General features: G+C 55.9%; 1 protein-coding gene and 1 long non-coding RNA gene across 5 annotated transcripts in view; one reads left to right on the forward strand and one right to left on the reverse strand.

Annotated features, from left to right (window-relative positions):
• Positions 1-632: 632 nt before the first annotated feature.
• LOC132350961 (uncharacterized) lies at positions 633-6,703 on the forward strand. The gene is made up of 4 exons (XR_009498061.1): positions 633-714; positions 5,323-5,544; positions 5,749-5,961; positions 6,530-6,703. It is a non-coding gene; the product is annotated as an uncharacterized LOC132350961 (long non-coding RNA).
• A 1,765-nt stretch (positions 6,704-8,468) lies between these two features.
• RASGEF1A (RasGEF domain family member 1A) overlaps positions 8,469-23,599 on the reverse strand; it is a 247,185-nt gene continuing 232,054 nt past the window's right edge. For all 4 annotated transcript variants that reach the window (XM_059900594.1, XM_059900595.1, XM_059900596.1 and 1 more), the window contains 12 exons: positions 18,352-18,552; positions 16,044-16,166; positions 14,197-14,334; positions 13,115-13,336; positions 12,437-12,511; positions 12,009-12,101; positions 11,444-11,546; positions 11,278-11,357; positions 10,322-10,513; positions 9,570-9,693; positions 9,057-9,129; positions 8,469-8,729 (listed from right to left, as the gene is read on the reverse strand). In XM_059900594.1, coding sequence (XP_059756577.1) covers positions 8,705-8,729; positions 9,057-9,129; positions 9,570-9,693; positions 10,322-10,513; positions 11,278-11,357; positions 11,444-11,546; positions 12,009-12,101; positions 12,437-12,511; positions 13,115-13,336; positions 14,197-14,334; positions 16,044-16,166; positions 18,352-18,546 — 1,443 coding nt within the window. In that variant the 5' untranslated portion in view covers positions 18,547-18,552 and the 3' untranslated portion in view covers positions 8,469-8,704. The remainder of the gene's footprint in view (positions 8,730-9,056; positions 9,130-9,569; positions 9,694-10,321; positions 10,514-11,277; positions 11,358-11,443; positions 11,547-12,008; positions 12,102-12,436; positions 12,512-13,114; positions 13,337-14,196; positions 14,335-16,043; positions 16,167-18,351; positions 18,553-23,599) is intronic.

The following is a 23,599-nucleotide window of genomic DNA, read 5'->3' on the forward strand; positions in this document are numbered from 1 at the left end:
AGCAGATTAGGCTGTCTCTCACCACGTCATCACATCACAGTCTAATATTACTGTAACATTATAGGAGTTGATATTTCTGAGAATTAATCCACTCACCTTGTTCTTAAAGATTGTCATGGCTGTTTGCAGCCTTTGTACTTTCATATAAGTTTTAGAATAAGCTTGTTAAGTTTAATGAAAACTTTTGTGAATTTTTATTAGAATCTCATTGACTCTATAAGGTCACTTTGGGGAAAATGTACATCTTTATCATACAGAGCTCTCTGATCCTTGAACATGACATTATCTATTTTGGTCTTTATTGTCTTTCAATTAAGTTTTATACTTTTTCACACAGTGGATTTTCGTGTATTATTTTTTTAGATTTTTTTTTCCTAGGTAGTTTGCATTTTTGATGCCATTGTAACTATCTTTTATTTATTTTTATTGTCTATTGCTGGTATTTAGAAATCAGACTGATTTTTGTGTGTTAATTTTTGTGTTCAGTAGCCTTGCTGAACACAATTAATTCTAATAATGTATTTCTAGTTTCTTTCGCATTTTTCTGTTATCTATGAGTAGTAGAAGTTTTGTTTCTTATCAATTTTTATATCTTTATTTTTCTTGTCTTACTGTGCTTGTTAGGATTTGTTGTGCAGTGTTGACTGGAGTGATAGTAGAGGACTTCCTGCCCATATTTCTTATTTCAAGGGAGACATTCTCAGTGTTTCATCAGTAAGTATGGTATTTGCTATAGGTATTTTTATAAATACCCTTTATTAAGTTAATAAAGTTACCTTCTATTATTACTTGGCAAGTTTTTATCATGCTTGAGAACATTTATCAAATATTTTTACTATATCTTTTGAGATAATTATATGATTTTTTCCCATCTTTAATATGTTAAATTGATGAATTAGGTTAATTGTCTGAAGTACCCTTGCATTCCTGGGGTCAATGCCAATCTGTCATGATGTGTTATATTATCCTTATACATTGCTGGATTCGGTTTGCATGCATACACAAACACATATTTATTTACATATCTGTATATATTTGTGTGTGTATGGGTGTGTATATTATATATGTACTTTTTTCAGGTGTTTTTCATCTGTGTTCATGAGTAAGATTGCCTGTATGTATTATACTTCCTTTCTCACCCTTGGGCTTTTCTATTAAGGTTTTACTAGCTTATAAAATAAGTTACAGGTGTTCCTTTGTACTCTGTTTCTAGAAAAGTTTTGTAAGACTGTAATTATTTCTTCCTTGAATATTTGACAGAACTTCCTGAAAGCCACCTGGGCCTGAACTTTTCTATATAGTAAGACCTCTGATCACTGGTTCAATTTATTTAATGATTGTGGAACTGTTCAGATATTCTGTTTCTTCTAGAGTCAGTTTTGATTGCGTTGTTTTAGGTAAGGTGCTGTTTTCTAGGAATTTATCCTGATAAATTTGAAATTTTAGATGAAATGTACAAAGTTGTTTGCCATTTCCTCTTGTTATCTGTGTAATATGTATGCGATCTATAGTGATAGCTTCTTTCTCATTCCTGACACTGTTTATTTGTGCTTTTCTTTTTTCTTGAATAGTCTTGCCAGGTGTTGGCAAATTTTTCTCAGTCCTTCCAAATAACTGACCCCCTGCCAGCCACATATGAGAGACCCAGTTGCTTCACATCCTCCCCAGCACAGTATTTTCAGTGTTTGTAATTCAGACTCTTTAATTTCTGTTGGGTGTGTACAGTTATCTCCTTTTGGGTTTAGTTTAGTTTATCATCAGGAAAATGATGTTGAGTATCTTTTCATATGCTTATTGGCCATTTGGATATCTTGTTTGTGAAATGCCTATTCCAGTTTTTTGCCCTTTTTCTTTAATTGGCTTTTTTTTTTAATTGATGTGTAGGAGTTACTTATATATTCTGGATATGAGTCTTTTGTCAGATTTATATATTGCAAATGTCTTCTCCCAGGCAGGGGAGTGTTCTTCATTCTCTTAATGTTATCTGTTAATAAGCAAAAGTTCTTAGTTTTAATAAAGTCCAGTTGATTGGTTTTCTTTCTTTTATGGCTAGTGGTTTTGGTGTCCAGTTTTTAAAACCTTTGCCTACTCCAAAGTAATGAAGAAACATTCATGTTTTCTTTTAAATGCTTTATCGTATTGCCTTTCATATTTAGATCTATGATTCATATGGAAATAATTTTTATATAGTATGCAGTAGGAGTCAAGATTCATCCTGTAGCATTTCTTTTAGTGAAGGTCTGATAGCAAACTCCATTTTAGTGTGTAAATATCTTTATCTCATTTAAGAAATTTTTTTTTAATTAATTAATTTATTTATTTTTGGCTGTGTTGGGTCTTCGTTTCTGTGCGAGGGCTTTCTCTAGTTGCGGCAAGCGGGGGCCACTCTTCATCGCGGTGCGTGGGCCTCTCGCTATCGTGGCCTCTGTTGTTGCGGAGCACAGGCTCCAGACGCGCAGGCTCAGTAGTTGTGGCTCACGGGCCTAGTTGCTCCGCGGCATGTGGGATCTTCCCAGACCAGGGTTCGAACCCGTGTCCCCTGCATTAGCAGGCAGATTCTCAACCACTGCGCCACCAGGGAAGCCCCAGAAATATTTTTTGAAGTGTTGAGAATTCTAGGTTGAGAAATCTTTTAGCACTGTCAACTTTAATGATACAGTGAGTTATTTTACCAGGAAAAGCGAGTTTAGTCGGGAATAGCCAGAGGAATTGCAATTCTGGGTGTGTGAACTAAGGTGGACGGTGGACCATAGGCAAATCAGAGAGCAAGGAAAGGAAACTTGCTTCTCTAAGGTAAAAGGGGGAATTGGGAGGGACTGTATTAACCCAAGGGTCCATTGGAGGAAGTTGGGAGATCAAAGTATGGAGGCTTCTCATTGGTGGGCTTCTGTAGTCTCTGACTGGCTGGCCTGTGCTCAGGGGAGAGAAGTTTTCTTCTTCCTGGTTGGTGGTAAAGCGGGCAACACCTTTCTGTGATGGAGATGTTTGCTCTCTCTCTTCCTGTTTGGAGTAATTGGTGATGTGTAGCTAGGTATGAGAACCCCCCGTCCAGGCCTGTCCCAACTCTAACTCTAGCTGAGGTTTCTTTAATTCCACAGCACATTGATGTTATTATTCCACTGTCTTCTGCCTTCAGTTATTTCTGTTGTGAAGTAAGCTATCAGCTTAACAGTTCATATGCCTTTGAAGGTAATCAACCTTCTTTTTCTCCACCTGTCTTTAAAAATCTCTTCTTTATCTCTGTTCTGTATCACCATGATATGTCTGTGTGCAGATTTTGTTTTTGTTTTTTGTTTTTTATCCTGCTTGAGAATCTTTGGGCTTCTTGGATTGTCTTTTGTCAATTCTGGAAGATTCTCAGCTATTACATTTTCATTGTCTCTGCCTTCTTCTCTCTCTCTTCTGTAACTCTGATAACATACGTTAAACCTGTTTCATATTTTCCAATCTTTGTCTCTCTGTTTTACATTCTGGTAATTTATACAGAATTTTGTCCAAATGGATTTGGAAAAGAACCAAATAGAGCATCTAGAGATGAAAATGAATTTTTAAAATCCAATAGGTGGGTTTAACAGAATATTAGACACAGCTAAGGAGAGACTTTTAAAACTAGAATATAGGTTAGAATGTTTGCTTCTGCTGAGTAACTTAGGGACAGTATCAGTTCAGGGCCATGTTAAACTAAATTCTCAGCTTAAAATATTTTTGACCAGTGTGATTTGTGCGGCAAAACTTTATAAAACTCACTGACTTGTGGTTATAAATTATCAGGGGCAAATTTTCCCCATCTCCATTCAGTGCCGAGGTTCAGAACAGGCAATCTTCCTTAACCCCCTTGGTGGGGTTGGAGTAGGAGTGCTTTATTTCAAGTTCACTGTTACACTGAGGGGTGGCTTTTGGGGATGTCAGCTTTATGGGCTAGGGTCTCCTGTTTGACCCTTCTTCTTGAGCAAGCTCTGGACTTCCTTCTCTGTCCCCCTTGTGGATTGAAAAGTGAAGCTCTGGGTTTCTGCCTTCACTTGGATGTTAAAAGTTTTGCGTAAGTTTATTAGTCAATTTCAGTAGGCAAGCACTTAGTCTTTCATGCTGCCAGAAACGAACAGGTGCTTGACTTAGACTTTCTTAGATTCTTGACAGCACTGTTCCCTTAACATTGTTGCTGAAGACCCATACCTGAGAGCCCTGGGTGTGCTGAGATGGGAGCATGTGGGCTTTGGGCAGCAGCCCTTCACCTTCCTCCCAGTGTCATGAATGCCTTTTTGAGAATAAAGATAGAAATTACGTTGGCATGATCTAAGGTTACCAGCCTATAGGTGGATAGTAAGTTTTTCATTTAGAAAGTAGTTATGAATCCCAACTTCGTGTGAATTTCTTCTCCGGTTTCTTTTTTTTTAAGATTTTTAGTTTTGTTTTTTTTTAATTTATTTTTATTTTTGACTGCGTTGGGTCTTCGTTGCTGTGCACGGGCTTTCTCTCTAGTTGCGGCGAGCGGGGGCTACTCTTCGTTGCGGTGTGTGGGCTTCTCATTGCGGTGGCTTCTCTTGTTGTGGCGCACGGGCTCTAGGCGCGCGGGCTTCAGTAGCTGTGGCACGGAGGCTCAGTAGTTGTGGCTCGCGGGCTCTAGAGCGCAGGCTCAATAGTTGTGGCACACGGGCTTAGTTGCTCTGCGGCATATGGGATCTTCCCGGACCAGGGCTCGAACCCGTGTCCCCTGCATTGGCAGGCGGATTCTTAACCACTGCGCCACCAGGGTTTATATGTTTATATGTTGGTTATATTTGACACTTAAGTGATTCTTTGGTAATGTTAGAATATATTTGTATTGACCAGGACTTGAGTTGTTCCTTTGAGAAGGGCACTTAATAATCCTTTGCTTCACTTTTCCCAGAAGATTCCTCTCTCTGTGGGAGAAGTGGCATTCAGTTTCATCAGGGGTGCCACTGCTGGTACACAGCTAACACTGACCGCTTCTAATGCAGCAGGCATTGCACTTTCTGCCATATAACATTACAGCAACCCATGAGATCAAGAGTATTGTAATTCCATTTTAATCATGGGAAAATGGAGGCTTAAAAAGGCAGACAACTTGTCCAAGGGTACCCAGCTGGGAACTGGAAACTAGGACTCAAATCCAAAGAGTTTAGCTCTTGATTCCTTGCTCTTCCACTTACCCTGTCTTGCCTCCCTGAGGAACATGGCACACATTTTACAAATGTGTAGGTGTGATAGGTGTATAAAAATCTTAGTTTTGTCACAGAAGTCTCTGTGGCCTTAGTAGAGAATCTTAGCTTATCTTCCTGTCACATCTGATGCTGTTAACAGGTTTGTCCCTGAAACGTGTGTGTAAAGTGAAAGGTGGTAACCCTCGGTCATCCCATGGAGTTAGGAGCTGCACACTGCGCTGGTCGCTGGCCACACAGCTACACGCCAAGAGGCTTCTACACAGAAAGAGCTGAGGCTCTAGTGCATGAGACGGATGCCAACAGTGTGATGTGGATGGTGGGGCAAGGCCGGAGGAGCACGAGCGCCACTCACCAGGAAGATGTAAGGAGGCTCAGAGAACGTGTGTGAGAGAACGGGGTGGCAAGTGTACTGGAGAAGGTGCACGTGCACAGCATGTGAGTCTAGTGCCCGAGCAGCAGCGTGCCCCTGGGAGAGGTGGGCAGGAGCCGAGTCCTGCAGAACCCTACCCACCAGGAGAGCTTCTCCAACTTGCCTGGGCTCCCCGCTCCCATGTTTCCCATTCAGCAGGTCTGCGCAGGGGCCCTGAGAACATCTCAGACAAGTTCCCGGTGTTGCTGCTGCTGCCAGGCTGGGACCCACACCTTGAGAAGCACTGCCTGGAGGGACCACCCATGGGTGAAGAACAGGGCCGTGCCGAGCCAAGCCAGCCCGCCTCCTGCTCCCAGCTCCGCATCCAAGATGCAGACCAAATGACGCGCTGCTCCTTCTTCAGCTGAGGTGGGTAGAAACTTCCAAAAATAACTTCACCCCAAGAAAGTAAGGATGCCCTTAAATGGAAGGACCTAGAAAGTGTTGTCACTTACCCAGAAGTCACTTAGGCATCCTCACAGGGGTCCTCGTTTGCTCCACAAACACCTGAGCACCTACTGTGTGCTGTCACTCCGCAAGGTACGTGGAGGGGCAGCAGGTGACGAGGCCCCGCAGGCCTCGCCTTCTGTCCACTGGCGACTTAAACGTGCGTAAGGTTAGGAGTTCTGTTCTTCAGTCGCACTGGCCGCATTTCAGGGCTCAGTCCCTCTGTGTCGCTAGCAGCACTGTACTGGGTGATGCGGTACAGAATACCCCCCAGCAGTGTGTCCTGCTGGGCGCTGCTGCTCGAGCGGGCCGAGTTGGGCCTGAAGGAGCAGAGTCAGGTCTGGCGAGCTGTCACGGGCAGACCTCATCCAGCCTGGGCACTGGTGACAGGGTGGCAGTGGGAGACAGGCCAGAGCAGAGCAGTGTCTCAGTTCTTTTCCTTCAGTGCCACAAGCTCTTGTGTGCCCCTCAACAAATCCCTTTTGTTTAGTGCTCCTGAGTGTGACCCATTGAAACAGAAGGAGAACCGCGCAGCAGAAAGACGTCGGCAGGCTCTCTCCAATGTCCCCAGCACCCGTGGACACGGAAGGTTCGTTAGTCCTGCAGTAAAGGAACCTTGACAGTCGTTTAAGGTAGGCTTCCTGCACTGACATGACCATGTAATTCAAGCTGCTAGTGATATCCTTCTGGATCTTTCTTTGAGGAAAGCAGCATAGAACATGCCTCTTGTACAGCTTTGTTTTGTTTTGCAATGTTTATTTGAAAAGCCCTTTGTCAGAATGTGGAGGTGAGAGCTGCTTGCTTCATCTCTGAAAGGCCCGTGGTGGCCCTGGCAGTCTCGTCCTCCCCTCTGGCCCGGGCATCCCCATGCCTCCTGCCAACACATGCCAACACAGAGCCGCGCACAGAGAACAGGCACACGAGGGGAGCAACATGTTCTTTTATTGATGCAAGTACATCCAGTCACACCAACAGCTGACATCCTTTATTATTATAAAGTACAGCTTTATACTCAGAGTTCATCTCGAAATACCAAAACATCATAGGGTATGTATCAAATTGGGAAAATAAATAAAGTAGCAAATGTAGCACTGTGTCAGGTCGGTACTAGAACTGATGACCAAGTGAAGCGCACACCGATGTGAAAGCTCCTTAACACATGGACAGAAAAGGTTCTAACATTGTATTCCAAATATATATTCTCAAGTTTTAAACCTTTCTTTATCTCAAATACATAAACAAAGCAATATGTACTGTCAATATACAATATGTACTATCTAGAACGTCTGAAAAGTGCAAAAACACTGTGACAATACAGTGTAAATATCCTTGCTCCACCCTGGGCTGAGGGCGACGACAGCAGCGGATCGTGGAGCCACCTCCCCCTGAGGCCTCGCCTTCACATCTCCAGGCTCTCCTAGGAGTTTTGGGAATTAGCAACTAACTGTCCTTACCCAGGCCTGCCAGCTGGAGGCTCCGGTGGAAGCCAGCCATGTGGAGAGAAACAGGGTGAGTAGTTCCAAATCTGCTTGGATGGAATGACAGCCCCGCCATGCGGGAGACAGAGTCAGCATGGATTGCCCATTTCTGGCCTTGGAGGGAGCAGGGCTGTCACTGTCCCATGGCCGGGAAGTCAGAAAATGGAGAGTACTCCTCGAGTTCGGGTGTGGAAAATACCTCCAAATGTTGGGCAGCTTTATGTGAGTGGGCTCCAGCAGGTACTGGCCTGGCTAACCTTCCATGGTTCACATTCCATCAGGGGGGCCCACTCCCCCACCCAGAGGGAAGGAGGATACTGATTTGTAAGTTGCTTCTTTTGACTTTGTACTTGAGTTTCAAGATGGCTTTATACGTCCCCATCCTTAATTGTACTTTGTATTCGCTTCATTACAGCTAAGTGTGTCAAAGTTACAGCCTGGAAAACGGACAATTCCATGACTCCCTCCTTACGTTACTTTAGATTTTCTCTTTTCCTAAAATGTAGGTGAAGAACAATTTGCCAGACATCTTCCAACAGAAAATATGCTGCCAGGTGTCCCCCTGCCCTCCCCCCAACCCCCGTAAATCCCTGATAAAGGAAAATGAAAATGTAAACTTTGGAAAGCCCATATTCAAGGTTCACTTCTGGAAGTACGCAAATGAGACCTCCGGGCCACCCGAGCCCTTCTTGCCAGAACCTCGTGGGCCTGCGCTTTGAGGGCAGAGCTTCCCCGGCGCCTCCAGCGGCACTGGCTGCAGGCGAGAACGGGCCCACCAGTACCCTCTAAGGCACTCACCCCGACATCAGAGACACTGGCTGGAAAGGAGGCAGGGCTCACGTTGGTTTTGGTTGGGTTTTTTAAAATATGTTTTTGTAAGATGTTAATAATCAAAAGTAGAAAATAAAAATCTACATTTCATTAGAATAAGATGTTATCATGGATGCCATCTCCCATGATACTCTTTCCCCACCCCTCCCCAAAGCAGGGCCCTGCCCTGTCATAAACAAAAAGCTTTAAGTGCCAAAGGTTGATGCATGAAATAATTACTTTTTTTTTTTTTTCATAAAAGTTATGTACAAAATGGACCCCAACCAGTGAGGCCTCATCTCAACCCATATCACTCAAGATTAAAACTCAGTACGTAGGTGTGCTTAATCCAGCGTCTGCAGGCTGCATCCGTGCCTTCAGGCTCTGTTAAGGAGAGTGGTCCTAAAGGTGAGCAGGGAACGAGGAAGTGGTCAGGCGGCCGGCAGGCCCTTCCCCTGAGCAAGCAGAGGGCAGGCTTGTGCTACTAGGGGAAGGCCCGGCTGCCTAGAGCCGCCCATTGAGGGAGGGGTCAGGGACGTTCGAACCCCAAGTCCTCAGCCTGCACCGGGGATGCCTTCCTCTCCCCGGTCTGCAGAGAGGCGCCCTCGGCCGCCTTTCCAAAGGGCAGACCCCTCATGCCTCCCCCCACCCCGTCCTTTCCCTTCCTTGTAGGCTCTGGTGTGGGGCTGGTCTTGGGGGCTCACCGGACTGCTTCTGGAGTTCTCCTACCTGAGGGTCTTCCAGCTGTCCTTTTCCATGTGGTTCTCGGGACCTTCACTTTCGAAGGAGGCGATGAAGAGAGCTGAGAGACGAGAAGCCCCGCCGAAGCCATGTCCACACACGGTCAGTCTGCCTCCCACCCTGGTTATCCCTTCTCAAACTCTCCCTCCCAGGGCGGAGCGAGGCCCGGGCAAGAACTCCTAAACCAAGGGGGCAGCGACTTCGGGCCAGGGCTGGTCCACAGGCCTCTGCTGCGTGGGGTTCCTGGCAACCTGCCTGGGGACTCTGAGACGTCTCCTGGTTCTGCAGCGCTGGCCCGACCACGTACTGGCTCCCTCAAGTGGCCTCGGGAGCCTGATCTCTTCTTGTCCTTATCCTTCACCTGCCATCCGCCCATGGCCCACCCTCATGCACTCACCCCTGCGAGCTGAGCTTCCCCAGCGTAGCAGGGGAATAACAACCCTGGGAGGGCACCCTGCACGAGTCAGGGTGACTTCTACAGTGTGCGGAGGTGGACCTCACCTTCCTCGCTGTAGATGGGAGCCGTCAGCAGGTAACTATGAATCTTCTTGTCCTTCTCGAAGGGACACTCTACCTGTGTCCATGTCATGAACTCATGGATCTGTCTGGAGATGTCCCAAAATTTCTGAAGGGGCAGAGACCAACTGGATGTTCATTTGTCACCTTAAGCTTGAAAACCCTGGTTAGCGCAGGGGACCTAGACTCTGGCTTCGGTCGGCTGATATTTCCCTGGTCCCAGAGAGATTGGACGGTAGCCCTACAAAGCTGACTTCATAGCCATGGAAGCACTCTGTACAACAACAGAGCCAGCCGGTGTCTCCAAGGCCATTCAGTCCTGCCCTCTGCCTGAGCCATCGGGCTGCAGCCAGGTCTGTGCTTCCGCTGTGCAGGAACCCCAAGAAGCGCCTCATCTGTAACTCCAGGCTGAGGCAGGCGTCCCAGCCACACCCAGCACAGCACCACCAACCAGAACACCCCATGATCTCACTCTGGGGCCCTGTGGCTCCTAGCCCTGTCACCAGATCATCCACCCAGAACTGGGGCCACCCTCACACCTTGAGGTCACCGGGCACCCATGACCCACCCTGGAGCCTTCAGTCCTAAAAGGCCCTTCTGCCACAGGGCCACAGCCTGGCAGCTCTCATGGCACAGACGGATTCTGCCTGTCCTAGAGCAAGGCCAGGAAGTCTGCCCTACCCTGTGCTGGGACAGCCTGGCCCCCTCCCCTCAGACCACAAGGGGGCTGAGCTGACCTTGAAGTTAATGTGTCCATTGGGCAGGTGGTTGGTGTGGATTTTGTGCAGGAAGTAGATGTCCTTAACGAAGAGATTGAACACAGGGATGACGATCTTCTCCCGGCTGCTGTTGGCCATCTGGGATCTCTGTGTGGCCCCCTGCAGGGCTGTGCGGTAGTTGCAGAAGTTGCTGGATGGGTCCATGTGGTGCTGTGGGCAGACGGGAGGATGTGGTGGGCACTGCTCCCCCTGCACCCCTCAGGGCTGCTCAGGAGGCCCCTTTGCAGGAAACAGCTCTGGGTGGCCCTGTACCGTCACCAGAAGAGGCCTCCTCTCCAGGAGTGAGCACAGGGGAAGGAAGCCCAGGGGCACGTGTCTGAGCACTGGGCTGGGGCTTTCTGGGTTCGGGTCCAGGCGTCACGGGGAAAGCTGTAGAGAAATCTTGAAGCTCACACACACCTCCTCCCTGCCCTGCGAAGTCTGGGTCTCACCTCCTTCCTTCAAAACCTTCCTTTGCCCTTGTGCTTTCGCGGACACCTCCCAAACCTGACCAGCTCCACAAGACACACACTTGCAAAAACTGGATTCTCTGATCAAATACATCTCAAGGCTGTAGACTCGCCGGTCAGCCCCTGGGCTCCCCAGACGGTCCGGGACCATGGAAGTCGAACGAGGAAAAGGCCAGTCGCTGCTTGGTCGGCATTGCCCAACCTGGGGCTGTCGGCCTGCTTTTGCCGACAAACTCCTTGCTGATCTTTCCCCCGAGCTTTGCTTTAGGCGATGCCGGTTCTGACTCAAGTCCCAAGGGCCGAGGAGAGCATGGGCTACCTGCCTTCTGGGGGCGCCGCGGCCAGGTCAGCGGACATGCCCAACATCAGACGGCGCTTGGGGCAGCAGGCCCTCAGCAAGGGGCCAGAGCGTGATGGGAGGCCCAGCCCTCCTCAGGCCGACTCGGGACAAGACAGGGTGCCTACCTCTAAGACGTCGAACTTGGCCGTCTTGACTTTGGACCAGGTTTTCTTCAGCCTCGCCACAGGACTGAGGTTCATGCCAGCTGCAGGGGGCGACAGCTAGGGTCAGGGCGAGGGGAGATGGGCCACACCGTGCTGGAGGGGGAGCCCCTGGGGCCCGCACACTCACAGATGATGGCCATCATGGAGTTGAAGTTCCCGATGTTGAAGCACTCTCGGGCCACGTCGATGAAGAACTCCAGCATGCGAGTCCGATGCTTCTTCTTCACCACCTGGAGGGCAGCCAGACTGCTCAGCGCGGGCCCCACCGGGGGTCATCCCCTCCGGCACCAGCCCCCGAAGGGCGGCCTGGACGGGAGCTGCCCTGGGCCCTCAGAGCTGTCAGGCCTGGGGTGGAGGGATTCTCACAGGCTGCAGAGGCAGGAAATGCAGCCGTGGCATTTTCGATGCTGGGCAGAGGGGCGGGAGGGCAGGCTGAGGGGACCAAGGGAGACCCAGATGAGTTGGCAGGCCATGCTGGGCACAAGGATGCCTCCCCAGATGGGTCTCTGTTGTAATTTAAGGCATCACTGTTGGGGGTTGGCGCTTCCAAGGCCCTGGCAATAAAAGCTTCCTGTCTCCACTTGCAAAGTTCCGTCCCCTGCGGGGTACAGGGGTCAGAGCCCCAGGGGGCACGGTGGGGTCGGGAGGAGACGGGGCCGGCCCTGCTGCTGTGTGCGCCGCGCGGCACTTACCCGGCACACCTCGGTGGCCACCAGCATGCTGAGGCAGTTGAACCAGTTGTCGTAGGCCTCCAGGCTGTAGGTCTTCATCAGGTCCCCTCGGCACTGTGGGGACACAGCAGGTCACAGGGAGCCCGAGGACCCTGCCCGTGGCTGCCGCCCCAGCCCCACCCTCAGAACCAAGGAGCTGTGGCCAGAGGAGGAGGGGGGCGGCTGCTGGACTGGCCCCCCCGGGCCCGCCCGGGTCTCCCAGGACGCCCCCACCCGGCCCTCCAGGGCTCCCCGGCAGCACGCAGCGCCCCGCGTGGCCGTCCGCCGAGCGCCGGAGGCCAGACCCACGTGCAGCAGGTCGCGGGGCCCGACACTCCGGAGGCGCGCAGGCGTCTGGGCGAGGCCCCGCACCCTCCCCGGCCACCGCGGAGCACGCCGCAGCCCCTCACCCTGTGCTTGTCCCGAGAGTCCATGTGGCTGATGATCTGCATCAGGTCCTCAGGGTGGATGCTGCTGACCCTCTCCTGGGTGGAACGGGGAGACAGCCCAGCAGGAGTGACAAGCCTGCCAACCTCAGGCAGGCCGCACACGCAGCGTGGAGGGCGTGTCGAGAGCAGCAGTCACGACCTGCCTGCAGGCGTGCCCCTCAGCCACGGCCCCTCCTCGATCAGAGCACCCAGGCAGTGGGCAGGCCCCCCAGCTGTACCCCAGGGTCTGGGAGGCGAGAGCCTCAGCAGCGGCTGCTATGTGCAGGGCACGTGCCCAGCCCGGGCACAGGCAGGATGAGGGGATAGGGTGGGGAGAGCTGTCCCCCTTGAAACCCTTCACCTCTTCCCGAGCTCTTCCCGCTCCTCCATCCTGAGGCCACTGCAGTCCCCATCGCCCCAGCCCCTCCCGTTAACATGGGGCTGCCGTGATCCTGGGGACCCAGGTACCAAGAAACCCTCTGCTCAGGTGGACACACAGCCGCCAGAGGCAGTGCTTGGGGCTGCCAAGCGGGCCTCCCCTGACAGCCCGGTCCGGCCGGCAGGGGAAGGCCCTGTGGTGCCATGTTGGGAAGGTGCCGGCATGAGCGTCAGTGAACACGCCCCAGCCCCGTCCTGGGAAGGGTGCACTGCAGCACTGACCAGCTCGATGTGAGTCAGCTGCTGGGCCAACACCAGGGGGTCACAGCACACGCCCAGGATGTCCTTCTGCGCGGCTGGCGGCTTGGCCTTGAGGATGGGCCCTTTGTCCATGGCCGGTGAGCGGAGCTTCTCACGCAGCTCCTGAAGCTGGCTCCGGGCAGCCAGGGACAGCAGCAGGCTCTGCGTCATTTGGGCGATGGCCTTCTTCACCGTGCCGTTCTCCTGGGAGGGGCGGGGGCGGAGAAGGTGCTGGCCTGGGCTGGCAGCAGGACCCACACCACGCCGGAGGAACCCATCTCATCTCCAGGGATGTGTCTTAACTTTGAGCCCACGTCCCCTACCCAGACCTGCCATGAGCACTTGGGCCTCTGACAGCAGAGTGGGGCACAGTGTGGGCTCCGCCGAGCGCTGCAGGGGAGGGTGACTCCACAGCCGTCCTGAGGAGAAGGGAGCTGAAGGCCAGGGCTAGGCTTCTGGGTCTGAAAAGCATGGCTTTCCGGGTGACGGCCGGCTGAGCTACTTCCCGTGGCCTTTCCACCGTAGGAGGGGCCCACGGTAGGGACGAGGGACTCCGGAAGGGCTTCCTCCAGGACTAGGAGCCTTCTTTCCCTGGGTGGGGGCAGCCCTGGCCCTGCCCCGCTCTCCCCGGGCTTTGAGCCCTCAGGAAGGCGGAAGGTGCTGAGCACACGCAGCCCAGGCTCCCGCGATGGGGGCTGGCAGCAGGACTAACCTCTCTGGAGGGCCCGTCTCAACGCTGCAGACCAAGCGGGAGCTGGGAGCCGGGAAAGGCGGACAAGGCCTCTCGCTAGGCCCCCACTCCACCCACCCAACGAGCGGGAGCAGGTGGGGCCTGGGATCACCCCGCTCGGGCCACAGGGTCTCCCGCGTGCGCAGGATGCCGAGGGCGAGTCTGGCCTGTTGCTGGCCAGCTGAGCGGCCCTCACGGGGTTGAGGGGCAAATGGAGCCACCCAGCAGTCCTCTTGGGAGAGTGACAGCAAAGGGGACCACATACAGAGCTGTCCCTGAAGACCCACCCCTCCCTCAGACAAGGAACTCTGCCAGGGTCCGAGGAGGACCTCACCTCATCACACTGGGTGACCCGGTGGGTGATGGCTTTCAGTTCGGCCATGGCCTTCTCGTCCTGGAAGTCGTAGGGGAAGGCCTCTGTCCACTCCTTCAGTAGCTGCACGATCTTGGCTGAGAAGGACTTCAGCCTGGCCTGGTGGGGGCGGGGGATAAAGCAAGGTCTGACCCTCCAGAGTGGGCGACAAGATGACAAGCGGTACAAGCACCCCCAGTTCTGCCACACCCTCCGACCCATTCCCGCACAGGACCTGTGTCCTGTGCCCCGACGCTGGGGTGCGGGCTGCTGGGTAGGGGCGTCCTCCGCCCTGTCCACCTGCGGTTTCGTCATTCCTGCTTTGCTTCACATTCCTCTTAAACCAGCTGTCTTTCACTTAAATTCATTTTCAAAGAACCTGTCCTATCGCTGCCATGACACAGAAAATTAGTTTCATTTGCTGGAATCAGAAGTTACCCATAAAAAAGGACACGATGAAAACCAAGCAAAATCATTAACGTTAAGCAAGACACCCTAGCCACCTTCTCTCAGTAAAAAGCAGGTTGGCCAGTGCTGGGAAGGGCCGCAGACACAGCAGGGATCCTCTCCCCAGTTCCCACTGGCCCAGGTCCACACGCACACGCAGCCCAAGGAGGGGGTGCGGGATGTCCGGCCGTGCTCTCCCGGCCAGTCCTCTACGCCCAGCCCCGTGCTGGCTCACGTACGCTAAACCATTCCTATGCCCGCCTTGGCTCCTGCCAGGCCCTGACCAGATCCCCGTGCCCGCCTGGCCGCCCGTTCCGGCCCTGACTGCCCTCAGGGCCCAGCTCCTCATGACCCAACTCCCCACACCTACACCTACCTGCCCCCCTCCACCCACCTCTGCTCCGCTGCCTCCACCCAGCTGACACTCCCCCGGGTGCCCGCTGCACCCCGCACTCAGCAGGAACTACAGCCCTGCATTCCCTCCTCAGAGGCCCCGCCCTGCCTGTCATCACAGACGAAGGCGGGCGGGCTCACCCCAGGCTCCTCTCAGGCTTCTACTGTCCCCCTGCTGACCTTTAGCCTAGAATTTCATCTCCCACTCACCCTGTTCTGGCATTTCCCCACCCACGCCTTCAGGAGCCTTTCCTGATCCCCGGGCTGCAATGGGTGCCTGTCTCGGTCCCCGCCCAGCGCACCCGGGGACGGGCCCCTCTGGAGAGGAGACTGAAGAGGGCACAGATGTCACAGGCCTTTGCCGCAAACCTCCAGAGGCAGGAGGCCCGGCCTGGTGAGGGGAAGGTCATCAGGAACAGGCCCTGCCAGCGCCTTGACAGTACGCCCACCACCCCTGCTTCCGCACCAGACCCCGGGCCTGCCCCAGGGCCCCAGGGATGAGCTGTGGTTTCTTACCCATCCTGACTGCCCAACGCCTGACTCAATCAGAAGACATGACAGTGAAAAACAGCCCTATTTGAGTCTCTGAAAACTCTAGCCTGAGGGTGCTGCCCGCCACCCCCCTTGGAGGGAGCAGCGACCCAGGCTGCTTCTCCACCAGCTGGAGCCGGACCCTCCCTTCCGGGGTGTCTGGCCCTGAGCAGGAGAGCCGGCAGGGCTGTCTGCTGTGGCCCTTCCCCGGGAAGGGGTGTGAGCACCTGCCAGCGGCAGTTCCATCCAGCGCCCTGGGAGGTGGGCGCCCCTGCAGACCCCCGGGAGGCCTGCTCCCGGGACGTCAGGAGGCCGGGCAAGCAGACCTGCCCCCAGCAGTGAGGGGCCCGGGCCGGGCTGAGCCAGGCCCCGTCCTGAGCAGGATTCTCTCCCAAGCGTGAGCGAGCGGGGAAGCCAGGGGCACGGAGACGGCGGCAGCCCGGGGGACTCGCCTTTACCTTATCAGATCCGGCCTCCAGCTGCTGCCTCTGCTCCAGGCAGATCTGCCCCACGCGGGCCAGCAGGTCATGAGGGGGGACGAAGACCCGGGAGCTCAAGAGAAACGTGAAGATGTACGTCCTCTGAAGGAAAGAGACAGAGGGCGAAGAGTGAGTCAGCCCGGCGTGGCCCCCAGGTATAGCCGCGGCCTCCTCCTGCACCTGGCTCCCGCGTCCCGGGCCCAGCATCACCTTCTGCGTGGTTTACCTCACCTCGAATGCCCTTCCTCCTCTCCTGCTGCTCCCAAACCCTGCCCACCGTGCAAGGCACAGATCAAACCCCACTTCACAGCAGCTCTCGGAGGCGTCCCTGACAAGCTCGGCTCCAGTGGTCTTTCTCTGCTGGGATGCTCCCCTACCCCACGCCGGGAGCTAAACGCGGACCTGGATGTCGGCGGCATCTCCGGGCCTGTGTGGGCCTGTGGCCCGGCCCACGGTGCTCCCCGGGCCAGGCGCCCAGCCTGCTCTGTGCCAGATCCTCACGGCTCAGTGGGGCAGGGCCTGGCTGGGGGGCGGGGGGGGGGGGCCTCCTTGGCCCCAGGATCCCACATCGGGAGCTGCTGCAAGCCGCTGTGCGGTCACTAGCCAGCTGTGGGCCCCGTCCCCACCTGCCACACCAGGGACCCCCAGTCCCAAGGCCACATGTCCTCGTCACTGGGTGGCGGTGCAGGCTGAGGGGTGCGCCTGGTCCGGGCTGAAAGGCGGCAGGGAGCAGAGCCCAGGGCTCTTGGAAGCTTCTGCCTGACGTGGGGTTTGCCAGGCCCCTGCCTGCAGACAGGGCGGACTTGGGGGTGGGGAGGCTGCTTGGGGTCTCCCGGGGACTCGACTCAGACAGTGATCTACTCCCACACGGCTGCTGCAGGCGGGGGCCCAGGACCCTCGGCCTCCACTCCAGGCCCAAAGGAGCAGGTCTTCCGTGCTGCAGCCTAACGCAGCCTCCCGGGTCGGGACTCGGCCCTCAGGCCCTCCCCGCCCCGCTGCGGAGGCTCTCCCGGGAGCAGCAGGGTGTGCCTGGGCTGTGCAGCACGGGTGCTCCAGCGGCCTGGCCCGGCAGTGGTGGGACCTGCAGGGGCCCCTCCTGAGGAGAAGGCTCAGAGCGTGAAGGAAGGCCGCAGCTGTTACACCTCGGAGCTCTCAGCCGGGGCAGAGGAGAGCCCGAGGCAGGAGCTGCGCGTCTCCGGGGGGGAGCAGGGAGACAGACGGAGCCTCCTGGGAAGCAGGCTGGGACCCCAGGGCACAGTACTCTGGGGACAACACTGGGTGAGCTGGCTGAGGAGGCTCCCCGGGGCCAGGCCTGAAAGAGGGGAGGCTCCTCCCCCCGCCACGCAAGGCCACTGTCGCACAGACCAGCACTGGGGTTGGAGGTCCCAGCCCCTGGGGGGCCGCAGCCCTGCTCCGGGCGTCTTCAGGGCCCGGGGTCCCCTCTCCCCGGCTCTGCCGCCTGGCCCTCGGCCGCCACATCGGCACCACCAGCCCCAGCCAGGCCCTGAGAGGATTTCCGGGGTGGACGGAAGGACAGACAGAGGAGTGGACAGAGCCCCAGGAGGGAGGGAGGAGGCCTGACATGTCGTGGGGGACCAGGAGCCCCGGAAACCCAGCTGGAGGGCAGAGGGGGCAATTCCTCCCCACCCTCCCTCGCAGCCCCGTCCGTCGCCCGGAGGCCATGCGCAGGGCCCTGCCCTCAGGAGGGAGGGGGCACCCAGAGGGCCAGCCTGGCTCTCGAAAGGGAGCAGGTAACAACCCCACTGCCACTACGAGACGTCATCTACTGGAGGCGGAAGGGAAGCCACACGTGACAAGGGAACTCTTTCTCGCTCTTCCGAGAACGCGCCAATGTCACCTTGAGGTGAAGAGGGAGGATTCAGGTTGGCAAAGGCCGGTCCTGACCGCACACGCATGTGCCCAGGAGGGGCCGACCCTCTTCATTCTGAGCCACTGCGGTTCATGCACAAAACAAACTTCCCAGCTCAGAGATGGGACACTGATAGGTGGACCCTCACCAGGACCCTGAAGCACTGGCCTTGCCCCTTAGACCCCTCTTGCCCCTCCAGGACCATCTCCTACCTGCCTGGAGACAGCAGGGAAGTCGCTGCCGGTTCCCCGCTCCTAGGCTGGGGTCCAGGGTGGGAGGGAGCAGGAAAGCACCGGAGGTAGGGCCGGGGCTCCCTGCTGCTCTGTCCAGCTCTGACTGATGGGGGACCTCCCTCTCCATCCCAGCAGCAGCCTCCCCGGGAGCCCAGGTCGACCCCGCCGGCCACCGGGCACTCACGTCGGGGTAATAGTCCACTGTGGGGACCAAGTGCTCCATCAAGGCCTCCAGGGACCCGGAGATGAGACGTCCGTCTTGGAAGATGAGGTCCCCGGAGCTGCCGGCCCCACCTCCTCGCTCCCCCATGCCGGGCTGCACCTGTCCACTACAGCTGGGCCCGAGGATGCTGGAGAAGACCACGGACGTCTGGGGCATAGTTTCCTGGGAGAAAAGAATGAGGCCGTGAGGCATCAAAGGCACCTCCGCCAGGCCCTCCTCCCAGGCCGCCTGCAGCCTGCGTGCAGGTGCAGAGCCTGAGCCCCGGCAGGGCCGGGAGGGGGGTCATTAGATGTCAGCACAGGCGGGCGGGCAGGCTCCTCAGTGGCCCCGAAGCCGCTGATCAATGTGTCTGATAAATGTTTCTTCACCACCTGCTCTGTGCATACCAGGCCTCATTCCAGGCATCTGGACACAGAAGGCCCTGCCTCCTGGGGTTCCATCCCAGTGGGAAAAGAGAAACTATGGAGAAAAACAGCACCAGGAGGAGAACACTGAGTGTGCGGGGGGTGATCAAGGCGGCCTCGGGGAGGGGGCCCTGAGACAGACTGATGGTGTTAGCTGTGCAGCTTCCTGGGATAAAAGACGGAGGTTCTAGGCAAAAAGGACAGCATGTGCCAAGGTCCTGAGGCCAGTGTAGGGGAAGGTGATCAGCAGGGGAGTGGTCTGGCCAGACCATACACACCTGGGGGCCCAGGGTGCAACATGTGAGACAGGAGGCGTCGGGGCTCCGCACAAAGGAGTGACCTGACTCAGGGTGAAGGTCACGGTGGCCGCCGTGTGGAGACCCAGCAAGGGAGAGATCTGAAAACCAATCAGTGGCTTCTGCCATGACAAAACCCTGGGAGACACTGCTCAGGTCAGGTGATGGCAAAGGAGGAGGGGAGCAAGGTCAACTCTGGACGCTGTGGAGAATGGTCTTCCGCCTGAGCGACTGAGCAGCATGGGGAAAGGCTTTGAGGGTGGGGTTTGGGGAAAGACCTGGAACGTGCTTTTGGACACGTGGATTTGAAATGCCTATTAGACGCAGATGCTGGGCAGCAGTCTGGGGGCTCAGTGTGATGGGGGCTGAGGGTCCCCACCTTGCACTGCAGCCGGGCTTTGCTGCAGGCTCTCACGAGGCCCGGGAGAGTCTGCAGCCCTCTGGGCCTCAGTTTCCTCACTGCCCGGGGCAGCTGGCCGTGTCTGGAGGGGGCTCTGTGGCATCAGCGTGACGCACACCTGCGAGCCCGAGGCCTCGGAAGCTAGTGCCGCGGGCACACTCCCCCTCCTGCTGGCCAGGGGTGGCCTGCCCCGCCTGCTGGGCTAGTCCCACCCTTGGAGAGCAGGGAGGCTGAAGTCCAGGGGAAGGAGCTGGCCCTTCCTGCCTTGGTGGGGACCGTGGCCAGGTGTCACCCTCTCTGGTCACTGGCAGGCAGTTGCCGCTGCCCCACCCCTAGCTCCCCAGGCCGCCGCGCTGGCCTCCCTCTCCAGGCCGGGGCTGCTCCCCACACCTCAGGGGGCAGAAAGAGCCCCCAGTGCTGAGCTTGCCGGTGATGACGCCTCCAACCAGTCCTGGCCTGCTCTCTTGCCCGGACCAGGGTTGGCCTCTGAGCCCTTCTGGCCTCGGTCTCCCCACTGGGCGGAGCAAACAGCAGCCATGAGTATTTTACTGCCATGAGGGGCCCCTCCAAGGGCTTTACAAGGATAGCCAACTCCCACCCCAGCACATCAACTGAGCCTCACACCAGGGCAAAAGGGGCCCGGCCCAAACGACGCTGGCTTCTCTGCCGAACGCCTGGAGGTCGCCTTTGGATTCTCAGAAAATCCTTTGCAAGGAGAGCAAGCGCTCAAGGAAAGTCCCCGGGGACAGGCCTGGATTGCAACATCTGTGGCCCCCAGGCTCCGTGCTGCCCTCGCGTCAGGTTGGGTTCAGACTCTCAGAACACTCCCCTCAACCCACGTTAGAATGCACAGTCTCAGGCCCCACTGGGTCAGAACCCTGGGGTGGGTCCTCTTTGCCGCTTAAGTCAAAGAACCACTGACTTGAGCAAACCCTTCATTTTTCACATAGTGAAACAGACTCAGCAAGAAGGAACTCAACCGAGGAAATCCTAGGATTTCCAAGTCCAGCCCGGTGTCACCACCCCTAGGAAGCCTCCCTGGGTTCATCGCTAGACTGCTGACCCACGACGCCAGAAGTGGCTGATCACTTGCCTTCACATCTTCCTGTCTGGCTGTAACCCGCCCCATGGCTGTGCTCAGTAGCCTTTTGTGGGAGGAAATAAGGAAGGTGGGCTCCCTGGGCACCTCAGCACTGGCAGCTGCTCTGCTGTGCCGTCACTGGGACCCGAGGGGACCCGACCCCCAGCACTTCAGCTGAGGGCCATGCGCTACGGGGCGACTTCCCTGAGATCACACAGTTCTGGGTTCAAAAGGTGACCCGAGAGTGGTAACCTTGGCCAGTTGGACATCCTGACCCCAAGCTTCTTGGTCATCAGAAATGGCATTTTCGGAGCCTCTGGCCTCTCCCCCCGTGGAGACAGTGGGCTGCTCTGGTCAGAAGGTGCTACAGGGGGAGCACACTGACACCCCACTAACTCACAGAGCCCCTACCAGACCCTCCACAGGGCAAGGCCGCCTGCAGGGACACCTGCCCCAGGGCTAGCCAGTGGGGAGCCAGCCTGGGGACTCAGCCCCCCAGCTCTGCTGCCCGTGGGGGGACAGGTGAGCCTCGCAGGAAGCCAGGGGGCCGAGCTCTACACTGGGCACTGGCCCACAGCTCCCTAGGGAGCCTCAGACGGCACTCACTGTCCCCCCCGACAGGGGAGGGGCGTGCGCTCAGGGTGCAGTCACCTACCCCGGGGGTGGGGCCTCAGTCCACGGGTCCTGCACAGCCACTGGCGGCACGTCCCTCATCACGCTGCTCCTCCCCCAGGGCTCCCCACCCGTGGGGGGTCTCGGTCCTGCAGAGACTGCGTCCCGCCTACACCGTGCCCGTGCACCGCCCAGGAGGCCACGGGAAGGAAGGGGCAGCCACGTGAGGCCCATCCCTTCAGCTTGGGGCAGTGACCCCTCCAACAGCAGCTGGGCCGAGGACCCCGCCCCTGGACTCCCCAGCTGCACAAGATCCCGCACCAGTCACTTTTAAATGACATAAACAGACGTGTACATGACATGTAAATAAAGGCACAGAAAACATCTGGCCACCCGTGGCCACACTCATTACAGACTTTACTGCAAGGGAGCAGGGGAGGGAGGAGACTTTCGCTTTTCATTCTACACATTTGTCATCTATTTGGTAACTTTTCTAAATGGCGCATCTATTTTGTCATCTTCTAAATAACTTTGTTTTTTAGTGCAAAGAAGCTGAGTTTTGAAATCAGCTCTTTTTATAAAGGCATAATAAAGAGGCTGCAGCCCCAGGGCTGGGTCTGCAGACAGAAGCATGGCCACCATCTAGCGGGTCATAATGTGAGGGTGGGCTTTGAGGCAGAGGCCCAAAACCCCCTCGGGGCATGGGCAGAGCCCCCAGGGGCTGTGCAGGACCACCCCAGCCTCTCCCCTACCCTGGGACTCTGCCTGGGGCCAGGTCTCTCTGACCACGTCTCTCCCTGCTCCTCTGTACACTGAGCCCTGTGGATCCTGGGGACCCCCCCCACCCAGAGGCCCTTCCTTTCCCACCCAGTCCCTAGCAGAGCCCACCCCTGCCAGGCCATGAGCACCTTGAGGAGGGTCTCCAGGCTCAGTGCCAAGTGGGAGGAGACAGGTTCCCCAAGTGGGTCTTCCTGGACAGTAATTTAGAGCCCCCTTGGGTTCGAATCCCAGCCCTGCAACGGGCCAGCTCCTTGTTCCTAGACGAGTCTAACCAACCTCGATTTCCTCAGCTGTCAAATGGGGATGATGGCAGGACTACCCGTTAAGACCTCTGCTTGGCATCTCTGCTGGCCACCCCACCCCACCCCACTCTGTGGTCCCTTCTGCTTTTGCACATGGGGTCCTCCTCTCCTGTCCCAGCAAGAGCAGGGACTGAGGCTTCTGGCCACACACCTGTGTGTCCATCACCCCCAACTGGACCCTTTCTCAAGGAAGGGCCACTCAGAGCAGAGCACCCAGGAAATCTGGGCTCCTGTCTTGGGAGGGAACACAGAGCAAGAGCAATCACAGTCACACAAACAGTAGCTATTAGGAGGGGCTCCCGCTACAGTAGGCCCGTGTGTCCTGGTCACTCGCAGCCTCTGCCCCCTCCCGCCTGGGCGGGCACCTGTGCTCCGGGGCAGCCTCAGGAGCAGACACTGGTGGGTGACCCACATGCAGAGGTGGGGCTGAAGTCACAGCTGAGCCCCAGGGGCCATGCAACTAAGGAAGAAGAGCTGAAATCTCTCCTCGCGGCTGTGTGAAGCACAGATTTATACCCCTGTGACCGGCTTTGTAAACTCAGAGCCTGCAGAACATCCGAACAGACAGTGAGCGCTCCCACCGCTGAGATGGGTCTAGTTTTAGCAGCTGTGGACTTTGTGGGCACATACACACAGGGGTTGGGCCAGGCCAGAGTCTGAGCTGCCCCCATAGCACCCACAGAGGGTCCAGATGCATGATTACGGCAGTCCTGGGACATGACTTCAGTGGATCTACGCTGGTGGCCTGGTGAAAACAATACCTGAGAGACACCAGGGCCAACTGCCGGCATATCCACGGTTAAGGTGGGGCTGAAAGCAGTACCAACAACAGAGTAACTTGTGAGCCCGCACAACAGGTAAAAGGTGACACAACAGAGCACGCTCACAGGTGAACATCTCCAGAGGAGGAATACTCAGTGGCTTCCCTCCCCGTGGGAGTGCTCCAATCCCGTCTACCTTGCACCGCAGATCAGAAACACAGCTAAGAAACAGATCTGGGGGCCTCTACAACAACAACTAGGGAACAGACTCCGCCCCTGACAGGGCGGTGACAACCACAGACCAAAAGGGAGGCCCCGCTCAATACCCAGTGCAGGATCTGGTCACCACAGCACCAGCCAAACCCCCTATCAAGGGGATAACGGCCAGCATACACTGAGGAAAGACGTGGCAGACATCCATACTAAAAACAGCCCTCGCACTAAAATATATTAAAATCACACAGGCTATATAGGGACAAGCGTACATAAAAATAGCCCTCCAACACAGTCTGAGGGTCTGGCATTGGGAGGAAGAACCCCCAGAGCACTCAGCCCTGAAGGCCAGCGGGGCTT

This window comes from Balaenoptera ricei, chromosome 16 (assembly GCF_028023285.1).
Source record: "Balaenoptera ricei isolate mBalRic1 chromosome 16, mBalRic1.hap2, whole genome shotgun sequence".
In the NCBI taxonomy this organism is placed as follows: Eukaryota; Metazoa; Chordata; class Mammalia; order Artiodactyla; family Balaenopteridae; genus Balaenoptera; species Balaenoptera ricei.